The sequence below is a fragment of the Octopus sinensis genome, linkage group LG2, assembly GCF_006345805.1.
Source record: "Octopus sinensis linkage group LG2, ASM634580v1, whole genome shotgun sequence".
Classification (NCBI taxonomy): Eukaryota; Metazoa; Mollusca; class Cephalopoda; order Octopoda; family Octopodidae; genus Octopus; species Octopus sinensis.
Genome location: NC_042998.1, coordinates 174760761 through 174788245, shown reverse-complemented (window position 1 = coordinate 174788245; position 27485 = coordinate 174760761). Strand labels below are relative to the sequence as shown.

The window sequence follows — 27485 nt, the reverse complement described above, 5'->3', positions numbered from 1 at the left end:
TGATATTTGTTCCCTCATACACAACTTTTAAAAGTTTGAGAATTTTGCATGTAAGAGAACCATCAAAATGTAGCCATTGCCAGCGCCGCCCCGACTGGCCTCCGTGCCGGTGGCACATAAAAAGCACCATCCGATCGTGGCCGTTGCCAGCCTCGCCTGGCACCTGTGCCGGTGGCACGTAAAAAGCACCCACTACACTCACGGAGTGGTTGGCGTTAGGAAGGGCATCCAGCTGTAGAAACATTCCCAGACCCCAGTTGAACCGTCCAACCCATGCTAGCATGGAAAGTAGACACTAAACGATGATGATGATGATGATTTCCACAGAAGTACTATCCTCTCAATAAGATAACTTTCCTCATAGAATGATATCGATTAGCTCAACTTGGACAAATTTTATAAAATTGGTAAACAGCTCTCTAACAAGCCACAAGTCCAGCACTGTGGATGAAGAAATATAAGTTGTTCAGTTAGTTAGATAAAACTGAATGCTGGGATAAGATTGAAGCTTCCAGGTTGCTTTGAAATTCTTCCACATAATATTTGCTGCTTTCTGGCAGGAGGGTAGAAGTGGTTGGGGAGAAAAACAGAACAAGGTTCTGGTGATGTCAAATAGTAAAAAAAAAAGAAAGAAAGACAGTTTCAAGAATGATGATGTAGGAGTGACACTTGTTTGGCAGTAAACAATAACGAAGATGCTGCACATCAGCTCTTTAACCACTCAGCTACTACACTTTCATAATAGACATATTCTTTGTGATATCCAACCAGGCTTTCTACTATATCTATCTATTTGAACCACCTCTCAGTGGCTGTTTTCTAAACCCTTCAGAGTTTTCAGTAGATTAACAGCCTGTTGTTATTAGAATGTTACCTAAGAAAAAAAAAAAGAAGAATCCTCCTAAACATTCCTTACCAATTTGTAAACCTTTGATGCAGTCTTATCCCCACCCCTCTATTTTTAAACCACTGATGCTTTGTTAGCGTGTGCTTATGTGCTATGTTTATTCAAAACTATTCACTTCTGACATTCTCCCTCTGTTTTATATTCCCTCATATTTTCTCTGTTTCATTTTCTCTTGCTTTCTCCTGCTCCCCCCTTCATTTTTCTCTCATTGCTTTGCCTACATCTCTTTTTCTGCTTTCTTCCCTTTCCTTCATATATACTCCTAGTAATCACTTCTAAGTGAAGATCTACTTGCCAAATTCATGTACTTTCTCAGGTACCTATTTTCAGTGTGTGTGTGTGTGTGTGTGCACATGCATATACACAGTTGGGTTTAGTGTGCTAGTTGCAAGGAATGCTGGGAGCACCATTTTAGAGATTTAAATTTATATATTTATATATTCAAGATTTTTCTTTTTCTTACTTACACAGATTGTAGTAAGGTTGGCATTAATAATAGCAAAAGAATTGTCGAATATCCTCAGTTAACTCTGTCAAGCAAAACCTTCAGCAGAGAGATAGTTAATGAAATAAAACAGCCACTTGCTATTTTTAGCTGTAGTTATTCAAAGTTAGAGTGTAGAGGTGGTGGCTATAAGATTTAAATACGTAGTTCCAGTTTTAAAACATTATTGGTTTTGTCGAGAAAATTTTGACTGCTACGTTAATAAGTCAGGTCAAGTAACTTCACAGAAGCTCCCTTTGTAGCAAGTGTCACACAGTTGGATACACATCTTAAGGTAAAGATAAAAATTAAGTAGATAATATATTATCCAATCAGATTATGTTTTGTGCATTAATATTTACTCTAGGTGTCTTTGTATGTCTATGAGCACATTATTGAATTTGATGTGCCTCATTTTCTTTGTAAATTTAACTTGTGATAAACTGACAAAGCTAATCATAAGCTTGTCAATCTTCTGATTCATGGACACATTTAGAAATAATTTTGTATACTAACCACTAAACTGTTATTATTTTTAGCTAAGCACACGATTTCAACTTTTGACCTTTTGGCTCAGTAGTAGTTTAGTATCACAACTATAAGTAAACTTTTGATCTCTCATCTGAATCATTCCTATGTATTGATGAATCTCAGATTCATTCCAATATATGTTTTTAATTCCTTTTGCTATTGGACAACCTCCTTAGGGCTAGTGTCATAATTCATGGCTGTTTGGGTAGGGTAATACCTAACATATTACTCTTACTCTTTTACTTGTTTCAGTCATTTGACTGTGGCCATGCTGGAGCACCCGCCTTTAGTCAAGCAAATCGATCCCAGGATTTATTCTTTGGAAGCCTGGTACTTATTCTATTGGTCTCTTTTGCTGAACTGCTAAGTTACGGGGACATAAACACACCATCATCGGTCATCAAGCGATATTGGGGGGGACAAACACAGACACACAAACATATACACACATACATATATATATATATACATATATACGACAGGCTTCTTTCAGTTTCCGTCTACCAAATCCACTCACAAGGCTTTGGTCGGCCCAAGACTATAGAAGACAGTTGCCCAAGGTGCCATGCAGTGGGAATGAACCCAGAACCATGTGGTTGGTAAGCAAGCTACTTACCACACAGCCACTTCTGCACCTATATTGCACAGCTTTTCACCATCATTAGTCTTTGGATGCCTTTAGTGGAGTTCAATGTTTCAAGTATTTAGACTATACTGTTGGTTCCCTTTTTTTTTTGCAGACATTTACCTACAGAGGCTTAACCTTGGCTGCAACCACATTGATTTTACCACTCTTGGAGAACCTGTAAATTTCATGGTCATTGTGACTTCTCTGGTTAACTTAACTTTACTTGTTTCATTCACTGGATGACAGCCATACTGGGGCACCACCTTGAAGGGATTACTTTAAACAAATTGACCTCAGTACTTATTTTACAGTCTGGTACTTATTCTGCCAGCCTCATTTGTTGAATTGCTAAGTTATGGGGACACAAACAAACCAACACTGGTTGTCAAACAGTGATGGGAGACAAACACAAAGACACACAATTATGTGTGTGTGTGTCTGTGCATGCATACATACATGCATGCATGCATGATGGGCTTCCACACAATTTCTGTTTTCTAAATTCAAGCATTGGTCAGCCCAGAGCTATAGTTAGAAGGTGTTTACCCAAAGTGCCATGTAGTGGGACTGAACCCCAAATCTTGTGGTTGGGAAGCAAACTTCTTACCACACAGTCATGCCTAAAAAAATGCTAATGTTGTTTAGTATTAGTTTATTAGGTATGTTGACTAAAATATATGAGATGAGTCTGATGAATGTGTTTGTGTGATGCTCATACTTTTATATGCCCATTAGTGGTGTGGATAAAATCTGCTACTTCTATTATAATTCAACTCACATTAAAAATGCATTACTGGAATATAAATCTAACTCAATATTTGGCTGGTACTTTATTATCGTCTTGAAAGGCTGGAAAGCTAAGTCGGCTATGGTAGAATTTGAAGCAGTGATTCCGTCAATCCACCGTCCTGTGAATTTAGCTTTTATTTAGAACTGAAACAAGTTTAAGGATTTGGTTCGTTGAATTGGTTCACCTTTTTGTTCTATGATTACAGTGTTTGATACTGTATATTTTTTGTCATTTACATGCCATTTTCTCTCCCAATACTTTCCAGTTGAATAGTTCACTTCTTTCTTTCTTGGAGTGGAGGTTGCATTGACATAACTAGAGCATGTTCACACTAAGGTAGCTCTTGAGTTTTCCCACCCTAAGCTTATACGAGCTTATACAGCAGACCTGAAAATGTTGCTCCTTTAAAGGAATGCCTGGGGCAACTTGTTCCTCCCACCACCACACACACACACATACTCAACCCTCACCCAAGCAATGCTACTGGCAGAGTGATGGTATTGTTGGTAGTAGTGTAGAAATAATTATTTAGTGGTCAGTGTAAAAAAAACAAAACAAATAAATCCTCTTAACCCTTTAGTGTTTAAACCGGCCATATCCGGCCAAAATATTCTACCTGTTTTATGTTCAAAACTGGCCAGATCTAGCTTCTCATACCTATCCTACAATGTCATTTTGAAAATCGACAATCACAACAAAATGTTGGAGCTACAATATAATGCATCATCATCATCATCATCATCATCATCATCATTTAATGTCTGCTTTCCCATCAAACAAAATTCCACCAGTTCAAATGAATTTCCTCAGTTAAAAATATTTAAATACCTGATGTTTTTTGTCTTTTTTTGGCCGGACACAAAGCCAAAGTTTGTCAGGGAGGGGCATAGTTGATTGAATCACCCACACCTGAACATAAAAAGCTATTGACCTCACTGGAATATGAATACTAAATGTAATACTGAGTATGAATACTATAAAAGATCTCAGTATCACAGGACTTAATATAAACTGCTCTCATTTTCAGCTAGTTCATGCAAGTTGCTTAAATATTAATAAATGAATGTGATAGCATTAGCTATAACTATGTTGTGCTTGGTATGATATGTTGTAACCACAGGTGGCGTTGTGTTGCTATATGTTGTGTAGTGAAGGCATGTGGTTAAGTGGTTAGGGTATTTCGTTCACAATTGTAGGGTTGTGAGTTCAATTCCTGGCAGCATGTTGTGTCCTTGAGCAAGACATTTTATTTCACATTGCTCCAGTCAACTCAGCCGGCAAAAATGGGTAGTACCCATATTTCAAAGGACCAGCTTTGTCAATTTCTGTGTCATGCTATATCCCCCTGAGAACAACGTTAAGGGTACACATGTCTGTGAAGTGCTCAACCACCTGCATGTTAATTTCATGAGCAGTCTGTTCTGTTGGTCAGATCAACTGGAACCCTCGTCATCATAACCAATGGAGTACCAGTTATATGTATGAACACAAGTTCAAACCTTGTTGTTATTGTGTTGGGGCGTGTAAGTGAGCTACAGTGTTCTATTTGTCATATGAAGGTTTACCTGATAGCCAAACAGGCATACTTGCTCTTTTACTGGTTTCAGTCATTTGACTGTGACCATGCTGGAGCACCGCCTTTAGTTGGGACTTATTCTTTGTAAGCCTAATACTTATTCTATTGGTCTCTTTTGCCGAACCGCTAAGTTACGGGGACGTAAACACACCAGCATCGGTTGTCAAGCGATGTTGGGAGGACAAACGCAGACACACAAACATACTCACACGTACATACATATATATATATATACATATATATATATATATATATATATATATATATACATATATATAAAGTTAATCCAAACAAGAAAACACAAAAAAGCAAAAAAACACAACAACGCGAGGACGTGGAACAAATAAAGTATTATTGGATGCTCAGGAAAGAAGGGAAGAAGGAGGGTTTAACGTTTTGAGCGGAGCTCTTCGTCGGAAACATAGGAGAAGGAAAGATCCCGAGAAGGGAAGACAGAGGAAAAAAATCGCCAGCGGTACTCACGAGGTCACATATATATATACATATATACAATGGGCTTCTTTCAGTTTCCGTTTACCAAATCCACTCACAAGGCTTTGGTCAGCCCGAAGCTATAGTAGAAGACACTTGCCCAAGGTGCCATGCAGTGGGACTGAACCCAGAACCATGTGGTTGGTAAGCAAGCTACTTACCACTTCACACTTGATTGAATAATATTCACCGGTTACAAAAAAGAAACTTGCTCATCTCATCAGGAAAACTGTGACGTAAACTAGCAAAAATAACAATGAAAATAGTTGGGTACTATGTAAATTCTGTTATTTATTATGTTTCTTTTTTTTTGTTTAGGAAATTATCACCATCTATTTCTATCTCTCTGAGGATTTCTAAGCATGTCTGATACTCCTAATAAATCCAAAGAGAAGGAATCTACCCTGGAAATGAATTCATCACAATCAGGAAGCAAATCTTTTAAAAGAATGATGCCAGATGAGCCATTTCTCCTTCACTTATGTAAGTAATTTTCCTCATTTTTCAATCCTTGAGTAGTTTCATCAAGAAGAAAGTATGTTGTGGTACTGGTATTTTAGTTCCTACCTAAGAGATATAATAATACCTGTAGTATTAACCCTCAACAGCAGACATCATCAATCGATGTTTCATTTGAGAACAGCAGACATCATCTGTTGATGTTTCAAAAATTTTAGATGATATGGCCATCATCATCAATTGATGCCTGAATGTCTACTTCATCAAATGCACCTAAGCATAAGTGGCCCTTACGCTTAGAGAAATTAAGTCACAAATGGAAGGATTGAAACAGCAATGAAGAATTTCTTCTGACTTTACTTCATCATCAGATGAGGTTGATGATGGTGGTGGTGGTGTTGGTGGCAGTGGCGGCAGCAGCGGTGGTGGTGATAGTGGTGGTGGTGGTGGTGGTGGTGGTGGTGATGGGGATGATGGTGATGGTGATAGCACAGAAGAAAATGATGCTCTACATCAGTGGTTCCCAGAGTGGGCAATGTTGACCCCCTGGGGGTGGTAGGATGTTCCAAAGTTGAAGAAAAGTGGGGTGATAATGGGGTAGCGATACATGTAAAAACAACAAAATAATGGGTTTGTTCGGTTAATTTTTATTTGTGAAATGCAGTTGCTTTCAATTTGCTTCAGAAAGAGGTCTATGTTTTTGATTAGTTAGTTGGGGTCAGGGTGCTAGGAATGTGGTCCGAGTGTCAAGTGGATACCAGCCTGAAAAAGTTAGGGAACCACTGCTCTAGATGGAAAAAAATGCACCAATTTTTCTACTTTTGTATATTTGTTAAACTGCACCAGTTCAGGAATCTCAAATGAATTTATGCTCATGCTTGATGCAAAGGAAAGGAAATATATTACGATACTTTTTGATAATGAGATTGTAAACGTTATTGTGCAAGAGACTAAAGTGGTTCTAAAGTGGTATTGGATTACCGGTCCATAGCCAGGAGTCAGTTTTGGCAGCAGATGTTCTATTATTTTTGGCCAGGAATTTTATTCTACTTTGATTCAATTCAGCTAGCTGTCAAAAAAATGGTAGCAGATCATCTGGGGATGTTATTGCTGTAGGCTGATATTCCATCCAGAAAAGAAATATATTATTTATTTTCTAAAGAGCTAAGCACTGGTTTTTAAAAGCCTCTTGTGGCATTTTCACTTTTACATATCACTAAAGAAATGTCAACATGTCGTACTGTCAACTTATAGGGAGTTCCCTTTAAATTTCCTGCAGAAGATTTTTGTATCTTTAAGTTGTACATTTAATTCTATATGCTTCATTTTATTTGGAGTGCTGTTGTTATTTGTATTCCGGTCAAACTTCTGAGCAAAATGTTCTGGTTATCACCTCACCATCATTTAATTTGTTATAGTTGGAAGTTGGAACATCTGGCACCTCTCACTTGCAATGTCTTCATAAACTGTTTCAAATCTGCAATGTCTAATTGCAGATAAAGAAAGTCTTGGATGGACGTTAAACGATAATGATGATGATGATGGTTTCTAGTGTTTTCTAGAACTCAGAATAAAAGCTTCAGTGATGTGAAAGAAATTAATTCAATTTTTTAATAAATAGTTTTACATCCACTTCCCTAGCTTGGCTAAAGATGGAACAATATATTTGTTGGAGAAATTTTTCTTTAACTCTTGGCAGACCTCACTGAGTAGCCCTATAATTAAAGGGTTTCCGGTCATAACCACCTGATTTTTCTCTTAAGTATTGTGTATATAGGACCACATTATATACTGTGTCTCATCATCATCATCATCATCATTTAACGTCCGCTTTCCATGCTAGCATGGGTTGGACGATTTGACTGAGGGCTGGCGAACCAGATGGCTGCACCAGGCCCAGTCTGATCTGGCAGTGTTTCTACAGCTGGATGCCCTTCCTAACGCCAACCACTCCGAGAGCGTAGTGGATGTTTTTACATGCCACTGGCACGAGGGCCAGTCAGGCAGTACTGGCAACGACCTCGCTCGAATGTTTTTACGCATGCCACCAGCACAAGTGCCAGTAAGGCGACGCTGGTAATGATCATGCTCTAATGGTGCCTTTTACACGCCACTGGCACAGAAACCAGTTAGCCGCTCTTTACAAAATAATAAAGCGTAATTTGATAAAGATTTGGTGGTTATTTCAAGCTGGTTGAGTAACCACATAGTGGCTCCTTTGTCGAGTTCCTTGCTTGGTAAAATGGTCTGGAAAGCTTCCTCTTCTATTGGAGCAGCTGATTTTTATTGTTGGATTCTTCAACTAATTACTTAATCATAAAGAGGGAGTAGACCTCGTGTTTTATTTTTTATGTTTTTGTTCATTCAAGTAAACTGGAGCAATTAGAATTAAGTCTGAACTTACAACCATTATTCAAAAACCCAACCTCAGATCCATTGTACCTCAGCTGTAGCAGCAGCAGTAGCTGCAGAAGATGCAATAATGGTAATTTCTCATGTTGGCACAAAGCCAGACACTTATAAAGAAAGGATAAAATCGATCAAATTAACCCCAATACTTAGTGTATTGACCTCAGAGGGAGGTAAATACAAAAGTGTTTTCCTCATGGGACAAACTAAAGACTACAAGCCATTTGGCAAGTTTGGAATGCTATCAATGATGCTGTTCTAGTACTTGTAATTAATAATGATTTCTGTGGTTCAGAAGAGGGTCACAAATTTTATTGGAAGTGGTTACTTAGAATCCATCCCAATGCTTTGATGATCTTCATTTCATGAGCTCCAGAGGAATAATCTCTGCAGGATTTGGATTTAGAATGTAAAGTGATATAACTAAACATTGTTGGTTATTTTATCTAGAGTTTACTATTTCTTCCATTCTATCTCTCTCATGAAAATATTCAATTTTGGTTTCAGCATCAGAAAAATCTACAGAAATCTATAATTGCTTCCGAGATATGGAACTTCTCCATGAAATAGTTATTAATGAAAAATATGAGTTAGAAAGGCCTCAGCCACCAGAAAACAGGTTTGTTCAACTTTTTATTTTATTTATTATTTATTTTTTTTTGCTTATCCAGGCATTAAAAAGTCTTATTTTATTGGTTTTTTTTTAATCATTTGGTCTGGAGGAAGGAGTTGTGTTTATGGTCTTTGCATGACCTCCGAATAGGTAAGATTGACATTTAATGTAATGTTCATCATGAACAACTGCAAGAGAAACATGGGCATGGTAAGAATTTCAGAAGGCTGGCCTTTTAGGAAAAGTGATTAATGTGGGAACCAAAAATAGGTGGTCACTGGACGTGGGCAATAAGAGGAGATATGCATGAGTGGAGGTGGCGGAAAATTAGCGAAAAGCGGCAAGCTGGCAGAAATGTTTAGCGGTATTTCGTCTGCCGTTACATTCTTAGTTCAAATTCTGTCGAGGTCGACTTTGCCTTTCTTCCTTTCAGTGTCGATAAATCAAGTACCAGTTGCACACTGGGGTCGATGTAATCGACTTAATCCTTTTGTCTATCCTTGTTTGTCCCCTCTATGTTTAGCCCCTTGTAGGCAATAAAGAAATAAGAAAATCAGCCAGCTCCAAGCCTGCTCTTCTAAAGGTGGTGGAGAGACAGTACATCTGTAGACCAGAGATAAAAGTGTGATGTTGCATGATAGTGAATACTGTGGAGCTTCAGAAGTGGAAACAGAACAAATTAGATACTGGAAATGTTAAGCATAAATGGACTGAGGATACAATACAGATGTGTGTGAAAGAGACGACTGACTTGTTGCACAATATATCAAGTCACTAGCCATTTGGCATCAGCACCCATTATTCATTCTCACTCTTTATCCACTTCTGGTTCTCCACCACTCGCTCACTCCTTTCTGGAGCTGGTGCCATGATAAAATGATTACAGTACACTGTGTTAAGTATAGGGTTCTGAGGACCCTCTCGTTTTGTCAAAGACATAGCAACACCTTTTGTGCTGGTGCCATGATAAAATACATCTCGTATACTCTATAAAGTGGAAGGGTGTCCAGCTGTAGAAACCAGTGAGATGTTGTCCTTGTGACCCATTTAGAAGAAATGAAATGATCTGTGAACAAGAAAAGCAGTCATGAAAAATTACAACAACCATTATCATCATTCAACATATGTTTTCCATGTTGGCATGCATTGGACGAGACCAAACTCTACTGTTTGCTTCGGCATAGTTTCTATGGTTGGGTGCCCTTCCTAATGCCAACCACTTTACACAGTGTACTAGGTGCTTTTTATGTTGCACTGTAGCAGTGAGGCCACCAAATAATTTACAAGATTCCTCAACTAGTAGAGAGTAATACTGAGGAAAGTGGCTCTGTGCCAGATGAAAAGTTAGAGTATGAGGGATAGAAATAGGCATCTTGAAGTGCTGAGACCGCCTTCGGTCATGACTGACCATTGGATTGCACCTAGAAAGTTACCCTCCCAGGCACAAGTCCGGGCAAGGTTGTTTATGGAAGACCAGCAGTCGCCCATGCATACCGGCCTCTCCTCTCCACGCCACCAGTGTTATCCAAAGGAAAGGCAAAGGCAGATACAGCTTGGCACCTGTGACATCGCAACTCATTACTACAGCTGAGTGAACTGGAGCAACGTGAAATAAAGTATCATGCTCAAGAACACAATACGCAGCACTGTCCTGGATTCAAACTCACAACCTCACGATCGTAAACTCAACACTCTAACCACTGAGCCATGTGCCTTCACATCAAGTAGTAGCTATATATATGTATGTGAATATACTGTTTGGTTAACAGTGAAACATGTTAAATGTAGTCCAATGAAAGCTTGATAAAAAAAATTTGGGAATGAAATTTGAGAAGATTTCATCTCAAATAATTGACTTGGGATCAAAACATGAATTGATGCTGTACTGCATGAACTGTGCAGCCCACAGTAATATGGTACAATGGATATCAGTTTAATACTGTTGTTACTGCAGATGTTGATATTAATATTTAAATAATAAAAATGAAAAACATGGAAATATTGTGATATGGACAAATAAATATACATATCTATATCTATTTAGTCTTGTTGTAAAATTAGCCCTATGAGCACTTTTTCAGCAGCTTGAGATGAGCCAACTAGTTTTATTGTTGTTTAGCAATTCTTCACCTGATTTACTTCTCTTTCCCAAAATCTTGAACAATTATAGCCAGAAAGTATTTATTGAAATGCATACAAGTTTGTGTCAGGTACAATTCATTTACATGACTCTACAGTGTTGATGACCTGACTGTAATTAACAGAGTGTCAGTACAGCCTAGCTTATAAATAAATATATGGAGTTATTTATTCATTCATAACCCATGCTGTCATGAAATTCTTGTAAATATGGAAATGAATAAAGATGTTTTTTTTTTCTTTCTCTGTGCAGAGTTCAGTAGATTGAAAAACAAATAGATATAGTAACAATCTATTTCCTGTGTAATTACTTACTGACTATTCATTGTATTTTAATGTTGTTATGTCATTTCTCTTTATTCTTCATATCTTTCCCTCCACCCAACTTCACCGTTTATATTAAACAATATTTCATGCCTCTGCCAAGAGTAAAAAATGACTCAGTTTAGTACAGTGAAGTGAAATAGCTTTAACTGGGACTTGAAATTGGTTTGTGTATTTACCTTGATGGTTGCTCACCTACATTCAACAAAACATTTGTTTCTGACCTACTTTTTTTGTTTAGTATCGGTACAGGCATGGCTGTGTAGTAAGTAATTTTACTTCCTAACTACATAGTTCTGGGTTTAATCCTGCTGCTTGTCACCTTGGGCAGATGTCATCTGTTGTAGTCCTGGGCTGACCAAAGCCATATGTGTCTCCCATGAAAACATATTTGGTCTTGGAGAAAAACTACTTTATTTGGCAACAGGTTAAGGTTGGTGGCAGGAAAGGCATCTAGCTGAAAGATGTTTGCCTCAACAAAATTCTGTCTGATCTATGTGGGAATAGAAACGTAGATGTTATAATAATAATGATGAAACTGTAGAAAAACCAAATTCTCTACTGAACATTCATGTATACTAACTTTTGATATGATACGTATTTTTTTCTCAACAAGAGGTGTGATTGCAGCCTCCAAGATATTGGAATACATTTCCACTTGATCTCACAGTGTCTAGCTTAATTGATTTATTTAAATTCCCCACCTATCATTTGTTGCTATTCAGTAACTTTTATGCTTTGGTCATGAGAATAAATTCAATCAATCAGGGATATTTTGTTTATTAGTAGCACTGCTGTCTTTAAGAGCTGATATTAGGGTTTAGCTCCAGCTCAGTTCTAACTAAGTAGATCTATGACCAAAAGACATTCCAGCTGTGATTGTCCTGTCTTTATAGGAGAAATTCATTATCCACTGTGCCTGTTTTTCAAGACGTTGCGGTCTGAAAGAAGCTTGGCTGCTATTTTTAGCAAGTCAAATGATGTGTAGGTGCTCCTTCATTGACACATGGTTTTAACCATTGTTGTTCTCTGTAGAAATGAATATTCATTCTTCAGGTAACTTACTCATACATCTTGCATCTGAATTTAAGTCAGGATTACTCTTGGGAAAGGAATGAAACTAAAACTATCACTTCCTTGTCTTCCCAGTGAAATATGGACAAATGTGAGTAAAGATTCAATTAGAGGCTCTACTAACTTACATTTTATTCATTTAAAACTCTCCTTAAAGTATATTACCCAAAAACTATTAATATTTACTTATGTTAGTTTCTTCTTTTTATTTCTTTCTTACATCTAGTTTTTACAAACGGATTCACACTATATTTCATAACTTATTCTGGAACCAAATAGATGAACAGCTGAATGCCACTCCACCAGATTATAAATCTGCCATACAAATTATCGAGACCATCAGAGAGGTATGCAAGATTTAATTAAGATTCATTTTGGAAGTGTTAATGATAATTAACAATAAATATTTACATTGGGGAGGGGAAGTTAGAAGATACTTTACATAAATATGAACTAGGAAGTGTAACTGAGTTAAAAACTCAGTTTATCGAAAATCTACTGGCTTACATTGATATCTGTCACATAAATGGAAATGCTAGGTCATACTGCATGGAATAAAAAGTTAATCTTTATATAAATATATATATAAGTGTATTTTTCCCTTGTTAACAATTAACACGGAAAAAAATTAGATTAATAGTTACCAGGGTAGCAAAAAATCACACAAGTAAAGAGGTTGTAACTCCTTGTTTTTAAAGGTAGAAACTTTGGGTTTACGTGGAATTTTTTGTATAATGTATAAATAAATAAATGGAGTTTAACGCAGGTATAAATCAAATACTTTTACTTTCGACGCGTGTTTCGAAGATTTCACTGATATTATTCAAAAGAATAAATGGTATAAAACAATGCAATCTTCTCTTCAGGGAAGTGAAAAAATGAAACTCGTCAATAAGACATTTTAACAGTAAATGATGGATATGTATAGTGATTTACTGTACGCTATTAATATTGTTTGAAAAAACATTATATGATATAACGTCAGAAGTAGCTTATAGAAAGAGGAGGGATATTTTTAGTGAATGTTAAATATGAAAGAAAATTAATGTTTAAATTATATATAATGATAGAGATTACTTATATGCACTAAAGGTGTGTTTTTGCCAATGTTTACATTAGTATGTACGTTCTATAACTGTGTTTACTAGGGGATTTTTAGAAAAAATAATGAAAAATAGTTCAGAATTGCAGAGAAGATAGAATTCCTTGCCTTTGTCATAAGGTATCAAGATTGAGAGAATACCAATCATTCTAAATTAAATTGTTCATTGTGGTCTTTTAGATCCCAAATTAATTTACTGAGCCCAGTACTGGGCTCAGTAAATTTCTATGTGTGTGTGTGTGTGTGTGTGTTTTGAAGGATCTTTGTCTTGCAAGTTACTTGGTGACTCTGCCAGTGCAGGTGCCACGTAAAAAGCATCCAGTCCACACTGTGAAGTGGTTGGTGTTTGGAAGGGCATCCAGCTGTAGAAACCATGCCAAAACTGACCTCACTTGTGCTGGTGCAATGTAAAAAGCACTCAGTCATTCTGTGGGATGGTTGGTCTCAAGAAGGGCCATAAAAACTATGTCAAAACAGATACAGAAGTCTAGTGCAGTCCGCTGCCTGGCCAGTTCCTATATAATCGTCCAACCCATGCCAACATGGAATGCAGACATTAAACAATGATGATGATGATGATGATATATATATATTTTTCTTTATTTGTCTAGATGATTTTGGAGCTTATGCTACCATGGCAACAGAAATTACAACAGCAGTTCTGTGAAGTTTTAGATATGGAATTAATTAAACAGAAAATAGAAAGGGGTGCATTTGATTTGCATTATTATGAGGATTACATTATTACTATGATGGAAAAAATTTGTGCCCCTGTTCGAGATGAAGATGTTGCAAAGTTGCGGCAGATTCATGAAGTTGTTCCTCTCTTTCGGTAAGCATTTAAAATCTGCTTTATGAAATTCACATTTACTTAGTGCTTACTTAGGAAAAACTATCTTGTCTAATGCTTGTACTTTTCTTGTGAACCCTAGTCACTTATGAATTAAAACTGAATCTTTATTTTCCATCTATGGTATTATTCTTGGAACTTAATAGATATTGAAAATGCCTTGTTTTTAAAGTTTATTTGCCAATGTTTAAAATTTCTTATAATTTGATAAAACTGAATAAACTAGATCTGGAATCCAATGAATAATTCAGTAAAGTCATGTTAAAAACTTGGAGCTAAGTTATAGTAATTCAGTTTTGTTATTGCAGCTGTCTAGTCTAAATGGGTCTTGAAAGGTATGAACACTGCTTGCTCTTCTCAAGTTTAGGCCTTTGACTTTTTGCTATCTAAATTGATCAATGTGCAATCAATACTGTTTGCATTGAGGGATAAAGAAATGAGAAATTATAACATTCAATACAAGAATAAGTGAAATTGCTGCAATCATCATGTGGTTTGAAAGAGTTTGTCAACTACATAAAAAATCAAATGGAAATTGTAGTTGTGATACCTGTGCCGGTGGTATGTAAAAAGCACCATTCGAACATGGCTGATGCCAGCACCGCCTTGACTGGCTTCTGTGCCGGTGGCACGTAAAAAACACCAAGCGATCATGGCCGTTGCCAGCCTTCCCCAGCACCTGTGCCGGTGGCACGTACAAAGCACCCACTACACTCACGGAGTGGTTGGTGTTAGGAAGGGCATCCAGCTGTAGAAACACTGCCAGATCAGACTGGAGCCTGGTGCAGCCTCCTGGTTTCCCAGACCCCAGTCGAATCATCCAACCCATGCTAGCATGGAAAACGGATGTTAAACGATGATGATGATGATAATGATGATACACTACTGTTGTTGCCACCTTTTTAGTCTAGCAACTAAAAAAAAAAATTTTATGTCAATGAAAGAGGGGAACATTTTCATTTTAGAACAATAATAGTATTTTTCACAAGGTCTATGTTATTAATTTATTTATGTCTTTCTTTTGTTTTGATATTTGTAAAGAATCATTTGACATTTCCTGATTCCACTGTTTGTAAAAAAAAAAGAAGAAAACAAAACCCAAAACTCCAAATACTTCAACCATATACATGATGCAGTTTTGTGAAATAAGCAATCTTTTCCATCAGTTCAAATATGTTTGGAACATATTTGATCTGTGAAAAAAGCCATTTCCACTGCAGTTTACTATAGAGAAAAATTCTTGCTTCTCATTTCTTATAAGGAAGTGAAGGCTTCCAATCAGTTTGTAGTTGTCTCGCTTGATATCTAATACTTATGAGAGCATGAAGAAATTGAAATGCATATATTCATCCATAGGGGCACTCTGAAACTTTGGTGTCTTACACCTTTTGCTTAAAGCAAGAATTTTTCTCCATGGCAAACTACAATGAAAAGGGCCTTTTTTACAAGTCAAACATGTCCCAAATATTTGAACTTATCACAAATTTTATTTACTTCTACTAAACTTCTTTTAATGAAAAATTTCGGTCCAATGTTAAATTTGAATATTTTTGATTGGTGACATGATTAACTGTTAAAGTTTTATTATTAGAAAAGGCAATTCTTTATGTAGCTTTCCAGATATGCCATACATGCCTTTGTTAATTCAGAGTCCAGTTACATAAAAACACTTAAATGCATCAAGAGCACTTCAGGTTGCTATGACACACTTCTAAAGTCATTGATTCTGATCTAAACAGGTACACTGCATCTTGACACAATTGAGCTTCAGTGTCAATTTCCTCTTTGAAAGCTACCTGATGGTTTGTTGGCTTATATTTAAGATTACTCAGTACTAATGCAGTCCACTTTTGAACCATTGCACATCTGCTGAGCTGAGGCTTGGGTGGAGTTGCTGAGTGTTTTGTTGGTTATTGACACCAGGGAAACCTAATTAGAGGAAGAAGGATATTACCTATGACCCTTGTAGGTTCTTCCAGAATGGTGAGGTTGATATTAGTAGGCCAATGTTTGCAGGAAATTCATGAGTAGGGAGGGAATTTCAAAGGGTTGCAAACTTGAGGAAGAAGGACTTGGTCATGTCTTTAGTGCAAAGGTGTGAGTAAGAGTGAAAGGGAAATATGACAGGCTGGTTGTATGGTCTTCAGTGGAAAGGTATGAAGTTAGCTAATTCAGAAGTGGTCGTTCAAATAGGGATAGAAGAAGCAGAGGGAAGAAACAGTGTGTATGAGTCTGATTGAAATATGTTGGTAAATAATTATTGCCAATCAGTTTAATGACTGTTTTGGATGTGGCCTAAGATATCTATGTGTGCAACAGCAGCAATTTTACCTTACAGGTGTTAGCAATCCTCATGTTTTAAATGAAAAAGATTCGCATTTGTGTTTCATTTAATGTGTACTTATATGTCTTAAGTTATCTGTACTCCAGTGCATGTCTTAAGTGATCTGTACTCCAATGCATGTCTTACGTGATCTCTACTCCAATGCATGTCCTAAGTGACCTGTTCTCCAATACATGTCTTTAGCAATCTGTACTTCAATTCATTTTAAGTGAGCTGTATTCCAATGTGTGTCTTAAGTGAGCTGTACTCTAATGCCTGACTTACTTAAGTGAGATATAACTCCAATGTGTGTCTTAAGTGAGTTGTACTCTGTCTTGAAACATACTCAGTGTGTCTTGAGTGAATAGTACTGCAAAGTGAGTTTGCAGTTAAGTAAGTAGTACTGTTATGTGAGTCATAATATTAAATTAAAGCAACATTGTTACAAAATCCATATTAGTCCCACAGAAATTGTCAAAATATATATCCATTTTAACAGCTCTACTAAAAACTTTATTGGCATTTTCACTCTGTACATCACATGGTAAATCAACTGTACATATCTGGGAACTTAGCTATTGATTAAATTTTTGCTGACTTAAAGAAAGCTTTTGACAGAGTCCCCTGATCCCTTATCTGGTGGTCAATGCGGAAACTGGGAATAGACGAGTGGCTGGTAAGAGCTGTACAAGCCCTGTATAGGGCTGCTGTCAGTAAGATGGGGGTTTGAGTAGAAGTAGGGGTTCACCAAGGATCAGTCCTCAGCCCCCTCTTGTTCATAAGAGTCCTCCAGTCAATAACAGAGGAATTCAAAACAGGCTGTTCCTGGGAGTTCCTCTATGCTGATGACCTTGCTCTAATAGCAGAGTCTCTTCCAGAACTAGAGACGAAGTTTAGGGTGTGGAAGCAAGGTCTAGAATCAAAGGGCCTTAGGGTTAACCTAGTAAACACCAGAGTCTTAGTACAAAGGCTGTCAAATCATTATCCCCTTCAGGTAGATGGCCCTGCTCGATCTGTAGAAAAGGCATGGGTAGAAACTCCATACAATGTACCTGGTGTATGCTATGGACACATAAAAGATGCAGCAATATCAAAGGATGGTTAACTGGGAAAATAGTTTTGTGTGTGGCAGATGCACAGGGGCAATAAACTCTGAAGATGTACGGAAAACAGGTTCCATCACATGCCAAGGGGAGAAACTAGAAGTAGTTAATAGCTTCCGCTACCTAGGCAGCCAAGTCTGTAGTGGAGGTGGTTGCTCTGAGAGTGTAGCGACTAGAGTAAGAGTAGCCTAGGCAAAGTTCAGAGAGCTCCTACCTCTGCTGGCAACTAAGGGCCTCTCGTTCAGGATGAAAGGTAGACTGTATGATGCATGTGTGCAAACTGCCATGCTACACGGCAGTGAAACATGGGCCATAAATGCTGAGGACATGTGTAGACTTGAAAGAAATGAAGCTAGTATGATCTGCTGGATATGTAATGTCAATACATGACAGAGTGTAAGCGCCCTGAGAGAAAAGTTGGGCATAAGAAGCATCATATGTGGTATGGTAATGTGTTACGTATGAATGAGGATAGCTGTGTGAGGAAGTGCCACTCCCTAACTGTAGAAGGAACCTGCAGAAGAGGTAGACTCAGGAAGACATGGGATGAGGTGGTAAAGCATCATCTTTAAACTTTGGGCCTCACAGAGGCATTGACAGGAGACTGAGACTTTTGGAGATATGCTGTGTTTGAGAAGACCTGGCAGCTAAAGTAAGATCGCCGCCACATATGTCTGGCCCTGTTAAGGATACCCCTGATGCATCGGGCGATATGATATGCTTGAGAAGACCTGTCAAGTCAAGTAAAACCAATATCGTAGCTGTGGCCTGTGGTCCCTGACTGGCTCCCGTGCCAGTGGCACATAAAAAGCACCATTTGAACGTGGTCAGTGCCAGGTCTGCCTGACTGGCTCCCATGCTGGTGGCACGTAAAAACCACCAACCAAATGTGGTCAATGCCACTATCCCACCGACTGGCTCTTGTGCCGGTGGCATGTAAAAAGCACCATCTGAACATGGCTGATGCCAGTATCCCTGACTGGCCCCCGTGCCGGTGGCACATAAAAAGCACTATCCGAACGTGATCGATGCCAGTTCTGCCTGACTGTCTCCTGTGCTGGCGGCACATAAAATCCACCTCTTGGAGTGGTTGGCATTAAGAAGGGCATCTAGCTGTAGAAACATTGCCAGATCAGATTGGAGCCTGGTGCAGCCACTGGCTCTCCAGACCTCAGTTAAACTGTCCAACCCATGCCAGCATGGAAAACGGACGTTAAACGATGGTGGTGGTGGTTATGGCGGCGACGATGACGATGACAGGCATGTCTGTGTGTTTCAGAAGGCTTGCTTCACAATCACATTGTTTCAGGTTCAGTTCTCTACATAGATATCTTAGGCAAGTGTCTTCTAGGCTGACTAATTCCTTATGAGTGATTTTGTAGATGGAAACTATATGAAGCCCATTGCATGTATGAATGTGTGTGTGTGTGGTAACATTCATACTCATGAATATTGCTGAACTATGGCCGGTAGCGTTTGTTGACTATTTCTAATTCAACAAATCATTTGGTAGCTGAATACTTTCAAAGATGAGTGGAATTAAAACTCCTTTACTTGCAAAACATATAAGAGTTAGCAACAGGAAGGACATCTGGCTGTAAAACAATGCCTCATCATGTATTCATCTAACCCATGCTAGTATAGAAAAATGGATGTAAAACAAATGAATGAATAAATGAAAAGACCCTCACCAGTTACTTGATTTTACCCTAGCTACATAAAAGCCCTACTTGCTGTTTCCTTAAAGTATTTATTATAAATTCTAATGACAGATAATGAATTATTGAGTTCAAGCCTTACCTATTAAAACCTGTTGCACGTATGCGTGTGTTTATCTCTTTTGGTGTTTTCTCTCTCTCTCTCTCTCTCTCTTGTTACCCCCATTTCCTCCTCTCTTTTGTTCTCCCTGTCTTTGTTCCCACCTGACTGTGCAAAAGTGCCAGTCTGCATGCATTCATGTCTGTGCTTGCCTTGGCTGCTCTTCTGTACCTGTTTGCATGCATGCCTACCTGTGCATGTGTTCTTACCTGTCAGTGTGTATCCGTTTGTTTGTTCATGCTTGCCTCACTCTGTGTGTGTGTGTACATCTATAAAGTAACGTCTATATTTGTATTCTCCCCTCGTTTCCTTCTTGCATTCAACTTTTATAGAATTTATCAGTTCCTACTTAAATAAATTGACCTAAAAACAGTTACTATGTTTAAAAATATTGTCAGATTTCACCTAAACGTAGTTCTCTGTACATGAATGCCACAGACAGCATGTGTGCATGCCCATGCTTGCTTGACTCATCTTGTCTGTGTGTATGCATTTTTGCTTTCTTGTGTTTGCTTACCTGTCTGAGTATTGTGTACCTGTCATCTGTTCATGCCTACTTACTCTGTGTGTATGTGTGTGTCTGTGTGTGTGTGCATGCATGCGTGCATGTAAGTGAGTGTGTGTGTGAGTATTTGTGGTTTTGTGTAGGCATGCAGGTACATTATATTGTAAATATACATTTAGATACTAAAAGTCTAGATGACTGTTCTTATCTAGTTCCCAACCCCACAGTACCACTCATCTTTTAAAATAATTTATCAGTCTCTGCTGAAATAATTGACCTAAAAGTGTCTTTTGTGTCTAGAAATATTGTAGAATTTCACCACCTAAATGTGATTATACTGTTAAACTGGAAGCACCAAAGCTGAGTAGATTTGCAATTTGATCTCTAACCTACAGGCTGTCAGTTCAAAAGTGTGTGCATGTCTAGGCAAGCAGACATACATTTACAGATGTTTAGATTGGACATCAACTGTATCATTTTCACAAATCTTGGAGGGTCTGTAAAGGCCATGGGCATTAATTCTTTCTTTTATCTAAACTATTTGAAAAAAACTATGGGCCTCAATTCATTTAGCTGTTGAGAACAGATTCCAGATCCCCTGGCTATGTTACCTAAGTGCTATAGAGTAGGCTGAAATGAATATCTCTAACTTTCATAAACTGAAATGGATTTCTTCTCTGCTTGACTCTATGAAATGAAGTTAAATCTTAACTTTTAATTTCTTTTGTCTCTTCTCTGACACCTGTAGACATAAAAAAAGTGGTCTTAAAAATATAACTTAACCCACTCACTACTACTGAACACTTTCTTTTCACTGCCAAAAAAACCCTCCCCCTAAAATTTGCTGCTGCTACCAAAACCACCACCACACTGCTATGGTTTGAATGAGTTATGATCTAAGTTGATTCTTTCTTATTTGGAGTTATTGCCCACCCCCTACCACCACCTCAATGATTTGGAGGACCATGTTTCCCCTGTATGTTCCATTTTTTACTTGTTTTCTATGGATGGATGCTCTTCCTACCTACAAACACTTTACTGCATGTCTGATGCATTTTATTGCAGCACCAACATTAGAGAGGTTATGTCCTCCACCCTACATCATCGATGCTCATTCATAAACCACTGTACAGAATGTACTGGGTATATTTTGTCATGGTATCAGCCATTAGTGAGTTTGCCTTGTACATTGTAAGACAAAAGAGTCCTCACTCTTCTCTGATGTGTTTGTTTGCTTAAAGTGGGAAGGTGAATATTAGAGAGATTGATAACAGAAGAGACAGAATGGATGATTGGAGAGTATGATGGTAGAGGGAGGGAGAGTGTATTGTCCTTGGTTGCACCAGGAGCATAGAACAGTGGATTAAGAAGTTGAGGGGTGAGAGATACTGGTGTGAGAGAAGTTTGAAGAAGTAGAGAACATAGCAGATGTAGACTTAACTGAGCTAGAGACTTAACTGAGCTAGATGCCTTCCAGTCTCCATCATTATTATTAGTTTTTTTAATACTTTTAATTCTTTTAAAGTTCATTTCACCATGTTTGCATAGCTGGGTGGGTCTTCTCACCAATCATCTCAATCTTTTTTCATCTTGTCTATGAGGTACAGCAGCCTTTGATCAATCTTCACCATTTCATCTCCTGTTTTCTTGCATCTTCCTTTGTCACAGGTTCTATCCATACACACGCAAGCATGTATCTGACTCATACACTGTTCACTTCCCAGACATTTGTACATTACTGCATGTACTTTATATGCACTTTCTGACAAGTTGTGGTGCACCTGAGCACTGTATACAATAATTTCATTATTATTATTATTATTATTATTATTATTATTATTATTATTATTACTATTACTATTACTACTATTATTATTATTATTATTATTATTATTATTATTATTATTATTATTATTATTATTATTATTATTATTATTATTATTATATTATTATTAATAATAATTATTATTATTATCAACTCTGAGAATCCTGTATTTCTTTATACAGCTGTCATCTTCCATACACATGCTGACACCAACTGCCTTTTCTTTTGTATACAGCATCTGATTTCCCTTGTACCCAGTTTTTCTCTCAGCTCATTTATACTTCCCCATTCTTGAACACTAACATTACACATCCAGCAGAGCATGTTCATTTCATTTCTTTCTCTTCCACACAAGCCTTTTCATTCAGCCCCATGTCTTACTACCTTGCAGCATCATAGTTTATATACAAGTGTATTTCTATGATTACTTCATTTGACTGATATTTTTGTTGTAGCCAGAGTGAAGGTATTGTACATGTAAACTATAAATAAGGAAAGAGTTTAATTTAATCTGTTGTTTCCTTTATATCAGGGCGATAGTGAATACACTTGAATTAATGAAGTTAGATCTGGCCAACTTCACTATCAAACAGGCCCGTCCTTATATGCAGCATCATTACATTTCTTTGGAACAGAGGAAATTTAAGAAATTGATAGAACATTCTCACGGTAAGAAGTCTTTCGTTTTTTTCCCCCTCCATATAGATGTCTTTTATATCTAATAAAACACACATTGGTTGGCAAGTTAATTAATGTGAATGGTTGTACTTTCTTGGAAAACTGTTTCAAAATATCTGTTGCATTTCTCTCCCCTTTTCTTTAGAAATGATTTCTGTAAATATGGTGTTCCAGCATGGCCACTGCTGAATGGGTGAAGCCAGTAAAAGGGGTAAAATAAGAGTGCTTTAATTATTTGCAATGATTCAAGGGAAATTGTTGCACCAGTATTTCAGTATTTAACCTGTTAATAATTTCAAATTTTTTTCCCTAGAAAATGGTCATGATCTTTTAAAAAGAACCAAAATGTGGCTACAGAGAAACGAGGATAAATTGTCTCGGCTTGCACAGCTAAATTCTGAAGAAAATGGAGCATGTGCAGCAGCAAACTCATGTTCTGGAACTTTCATCCCTAGTTTAGATGGTCCACCTACCAGCACAAACATTCTCAACATGGCTTATTTAGAACTTGTCAATTGGGAAGATTTACAGCTATACCCAGAGGTAAATATCATCCTTGCTTGATGATTTATGACTATTGTTATTTAATTTTAAATACATTATGGCATTTAAAAAAAAATTTTTTTAGTTATTAAAATTGTGTTGAAATTGTTTTTGTTGCTGTTTTAAGTAATATTTTGTTTTTGCCTTCCATTCTGGCATCAGCTTCTTTGCAAAGAAACACTTCCTGAAATACTCCTGCTATATTCTTAAAATAATTTATAATAGCTTCCAGCATCTTCTTTATCAAGAAGTTTTTCATACAAACTCTTTATTCAGAACCCAGTGAAACATTTTCTGTAACTCACCTATTGGTTTCCTCAGTCTTTAAAATATTTCAGTGAGATCCCTATATAATATTGCAGCTCTTGCATAATTTGGTCTGTTGTCATCAGTTTATTGCTGAAGTTTACTTTACTGGTGATTCAATACAGTGCAGCTTCAATCTTGTGAATGTCATTGATATTACATGGGCTCCATTTGAGCACAGTTATTAAATATTGCTTATATATTACAGTTACTGTATATTAGTTTGTAGTGTTTTGTACCTCTTATAGTACTTTTTCTTCTTTTTTCAAAAATTAACCTTTCTCTCTATACTTTCTAATATCTTTGGGAGCAGGTCATCAGTGATAAATTTTGCCTTTAATTCTCCCTCCAATAATAAGAATCTTTATATTGAACTTAAGAGATATCTGTAACAGTAACAGCACCATCTTAGTATAAATTCCTTATCTTTATCTTTCTACTGCTGCTCCATTGGCCTCTATTCTTTGGAACTTGTAAGTTCCGTCTCACCTCCATTGAAGTATATAAGGTTGCAATTTCAGAGGTGAGTGAGCTCACTGATACACCAAGACTTCTTTCACTTTTCAGATAATAGTTTTTAAGGACTTACGGTAATAGACAAAAGCTACCCTTTTGGTTGATATTAGTGAATTTCTTCAGGTGTTAAGGATGTATTGTTCACTTATATTGTTGCAGCCTAGCTGTGTATAACTCTCACTTGAGATTATCATCTTTGGTTATATGAAGGTTGTGAATAGACATAATTTAGAAAGATTGTTTCAGCTGTCTGCTTAGCTATTCCAGAGGGGTCAGGAGTGAAACAAATATGATACTGGTGGAGCTTTGACTAGTTTACCAACTGAATGTGTTGTGTTTCATTAGGTAGAGGTATTGGGCAGTATATGGATGTTTAGTCAGTGGCTTTGATTAGTAAAGGAATGCAATAAATCAGAGGTGGCTCTGTGGTTTAGAAATTTTCTCCCCAGCCACATGGTTTTGAATTCAGTGCCACTGCATGGCACATTGGACAAGTGTCTTTTCCTACAGCCTCATGAGTGGGTTTTGGCTGAAAGAAATTGAAAGAAACCTGCCATGAGTGTATATATATGTATGTGTGCATGGGTGTTTGTGTATGTGTATTTGTGTCTTGTATTGACATTTTACAATAACTGTAAATGAGTGTCACTGTCATACAAGTGGTGTCTTTTGTCACACATCTTCCACAAAAACATGTCAGGCCATGGGGAAATATTACCTTGCTTGGAAACAGGTGAAGGTTGGTGACAGGAAGAACATCCAGCTGTAGAAAATTTGCCTCAACAAATTTCATCTGATTCATGCAAGCATAGAAAAGCGAACTTTAAAATGATAATGTTGCATATACATCTGTTCCAAATACATCAATACCTAAATTGCTGAAAAAAAAGAAAAATTCTTTTCTCATTCACAACCCTAAAATAAACTACAACTTTATTTTATTTGGATAACATTACTTTCTGTTGTAATTGTTTTTGTATTGTCTGACTTTCTATTGATTTCTAATAAATTTTTGCATTCAGACAATGTTTTTAGATGAATGCCGATACCGGAGTCTGCAAAAAGAGTTCCATCTGCTGGCCTTGATATCTGCTATGTTACTTGTGACATATAATACAATTGGTTCTTCAATTACTGGTGTAACTGAGTTAAGAGACCAGCTAAAAAAATGTCTCTTTATTCTGTTAGAAAAATCCTATTCTGAACATGAACAGTAGGTATCTCTTCAGTAATCACTTATTGTTTTTGCTATTTTGTCAATTTGTTTCCAGCCAATGGGAAGATATAATCAATAGCTAAGATTAATATTGGGTCATCTCATAAATAATGCGATTTTTTCAATTACATGAATGAAAAGTCGGAGTGGGACAGGATAAACTACCTGCTTCAATTTGATATGAAAGCAGGTAGTAATTTTACCTTGTACTTATTCATAGTGTAAATTTTGAAGCGTGCAGTTCGATTTTAACAGTTATTTTTTCAGAGCTATAATGGAGGTGACAAAGGAGCATATTTGGCATATTTTGCTTTAATGAGTTCAATAAAGGCAACAATGCAATGGAAAGTGCAAAGAATATTAATGCAGTATATGGGGACTGGACAATAAACGTAAGCCAGTATCAACAGTGGTTCCAGAAACTACAACCTAGAAGATGAGCCTCATCCTGGAAAATCTGTAGAGCTTGATGAAGATGTCCTGCAAACCCTGGTGGAACAAAATCTCATCGTAACTGTTGAGGAACTAGTAGAGAAGTTTGGATTTGGTCATTCAACCATTCATCAACACATGCATGCCATCTGAAGAGTCAGCAAATTGGATCATTGGGTTCCTCACAAACATTCCGAGTCTAATCACATGCAGAGAGTGAATCTGTGCTCTTCTTTGCTGTCACATCTCACGAATGAGCCTTTTTTGGACCAAATAGTGACTGGTGACGAGAAATGGGTTCTCTATAAAAATGTCAAGCACCGAAGATAGTGGGTAGGGAAAGGAGAATCACTGGCACCTCAGGCTAAAGAAGGTCTTCACCCATGTAAGGTGTTGTTATCTGTTTGGTGGGATATGAAAGGTTTAGTCCATTTTGAACTTTTAAACTCAAACCAAATGATAACAAAGGAGATCTACTGTGAGCAGCTCGAGTGGCTTAAATTAGTGCTAGAAGGAAAATTACCATCTTTGGTTTCAAGACGAAAGGTGTTCTTCCATGAGGATTATGCTCGGCCACATACAGTGAGGATAACATTCCAAAGGTTGGAGCAGTTTGAATGAGAAACAATGCCCCACTTACCATATCCATCAGACATTGCCCTATCTGATTATCATTTGTTCCGCAGTCTTCAAACTCACTTGGATGGAAAAAATATGAATTCTGTAGATGAGGTCAGAACAGTACTGGAGGAGTAATTTTCATCACAGACAAGTGAATTTTGGAAGAAGGACCTTGCAAGTCAACCAGATAGATAGAAGGGCATTGTAGAAAATGAAGGAAAGTATATTTTAGATTAAAAAAGAGCTTTGTTTATTTTAATTTTGAAAAAATAAAAGAAGTATAAAAAACTGCATTATTTATGGGATAACCCAACATAATAATATACATTATAAACACTAGCATAAGCTCAGAAAGTGAGCCAAATGTAACTGATAGATGTCAAATACTCATCTCACAAGCTAAACTGTGAGATACTTGTGGCAATAGAAAACTACTGTTAATATAACAAAATAATAAGTTTGAGAAGATAGGAATGGCAGGTGTTCTGTATTACAATCAGTAATGTAATCATTCTTCCACCCTTCAGCAAGAGATAAGATACCTTAATCAATTGATGCTAGCGAGCCTGTTCTTATTTTTCTGTTTCAAATTGATTGTTTATGGTGTTTGTCTCATAGAATGAATAATTTAGAAAATAGAATCACTTATGAAGCTGTCCTAATGAAGTCTCCTTTCAGACTAATCGAATGAATTATTCCATTGGTGTTTTCAGCCATGAGCAGAATGTTTCCATTATTAAAAACAAAATGTTTGTATTAATATTATCCTTAAAACTTGTGACCTATATAATTAAAGGTAACAGGGTGTTTATTGAGAAAGAGATCTGACTGATACTTTAAGCAGATAGAGAGACTATATGGAACCCTTGGGCCAATAAAGGAGCCTGTGTTTGGTTGCTTGACCTGGTAGACCTAGCAATCAAATCCTCTTTAAACATCATCATCATCATCATCAACCCTCGAACATTACTGTCTTGAATCCTAGGACACAAAGGGCTGTTTAGCCAGTTTCCACGGCTGGTTTGGGAATTCAAACTATGATCTTGTGATCATGAGTGCAACACCCTAACTTTTAAGCCATGTACTTTCAGCCTTAAACATCCTATCATCATCATCATCGCCGTTTAACGTCCGCTTTCCATGCTAGCATGGGTTGGACGATTTTGACTGAGGGCTGGCGAACCAGATGGCTGCACCAGGCTCTAATCTTGATCTGGCAGA

At 37.2% G+C, this 27485-nt stretch overlaps 1 protein-coding gene across 3 annotated transcripts in view; it reads left to right on the top strand.

Moving 5' to 3' along the window:
• The window catches only part of LOC115223298 (T-complex protein 11 X-linked protein 1), a 45527-nt gene that overhangs the window by 13516 nt on the left and 4526 nt on the right, over positions 1-27485 (top strand). For all 3 annotated transcript variants that reach the window (XM_029793810.2, XM_036500459.1, XM_036500460.1), the window contains exons 2-8: positions 5727-5891; positions 8784-8895; positions 12653-12773; positions 14140-14360; positions 22485-22621; positions 22944-23173; positions 25018-25208. In XM_029793810.2, the coding sequence (XP_029649670.1) occupies positions 5771-5891; positions 8784-8895; positions 12653-12773; positions 14140-14360; positions 22485-22621; positions 22944-23173; positions 25018-25208 (1133 nt within the window). In that variant the 5' untranslated portion in view covers positions 5727-5770. The remainder of the gene's footprint in view (positions 1-5726; positions 5892-8783; positions 8896-12652; positions 12774-14139; positions 14361-22484; positions 22622-22943; positions 23174-25017; positions 25209-27485) is intronic.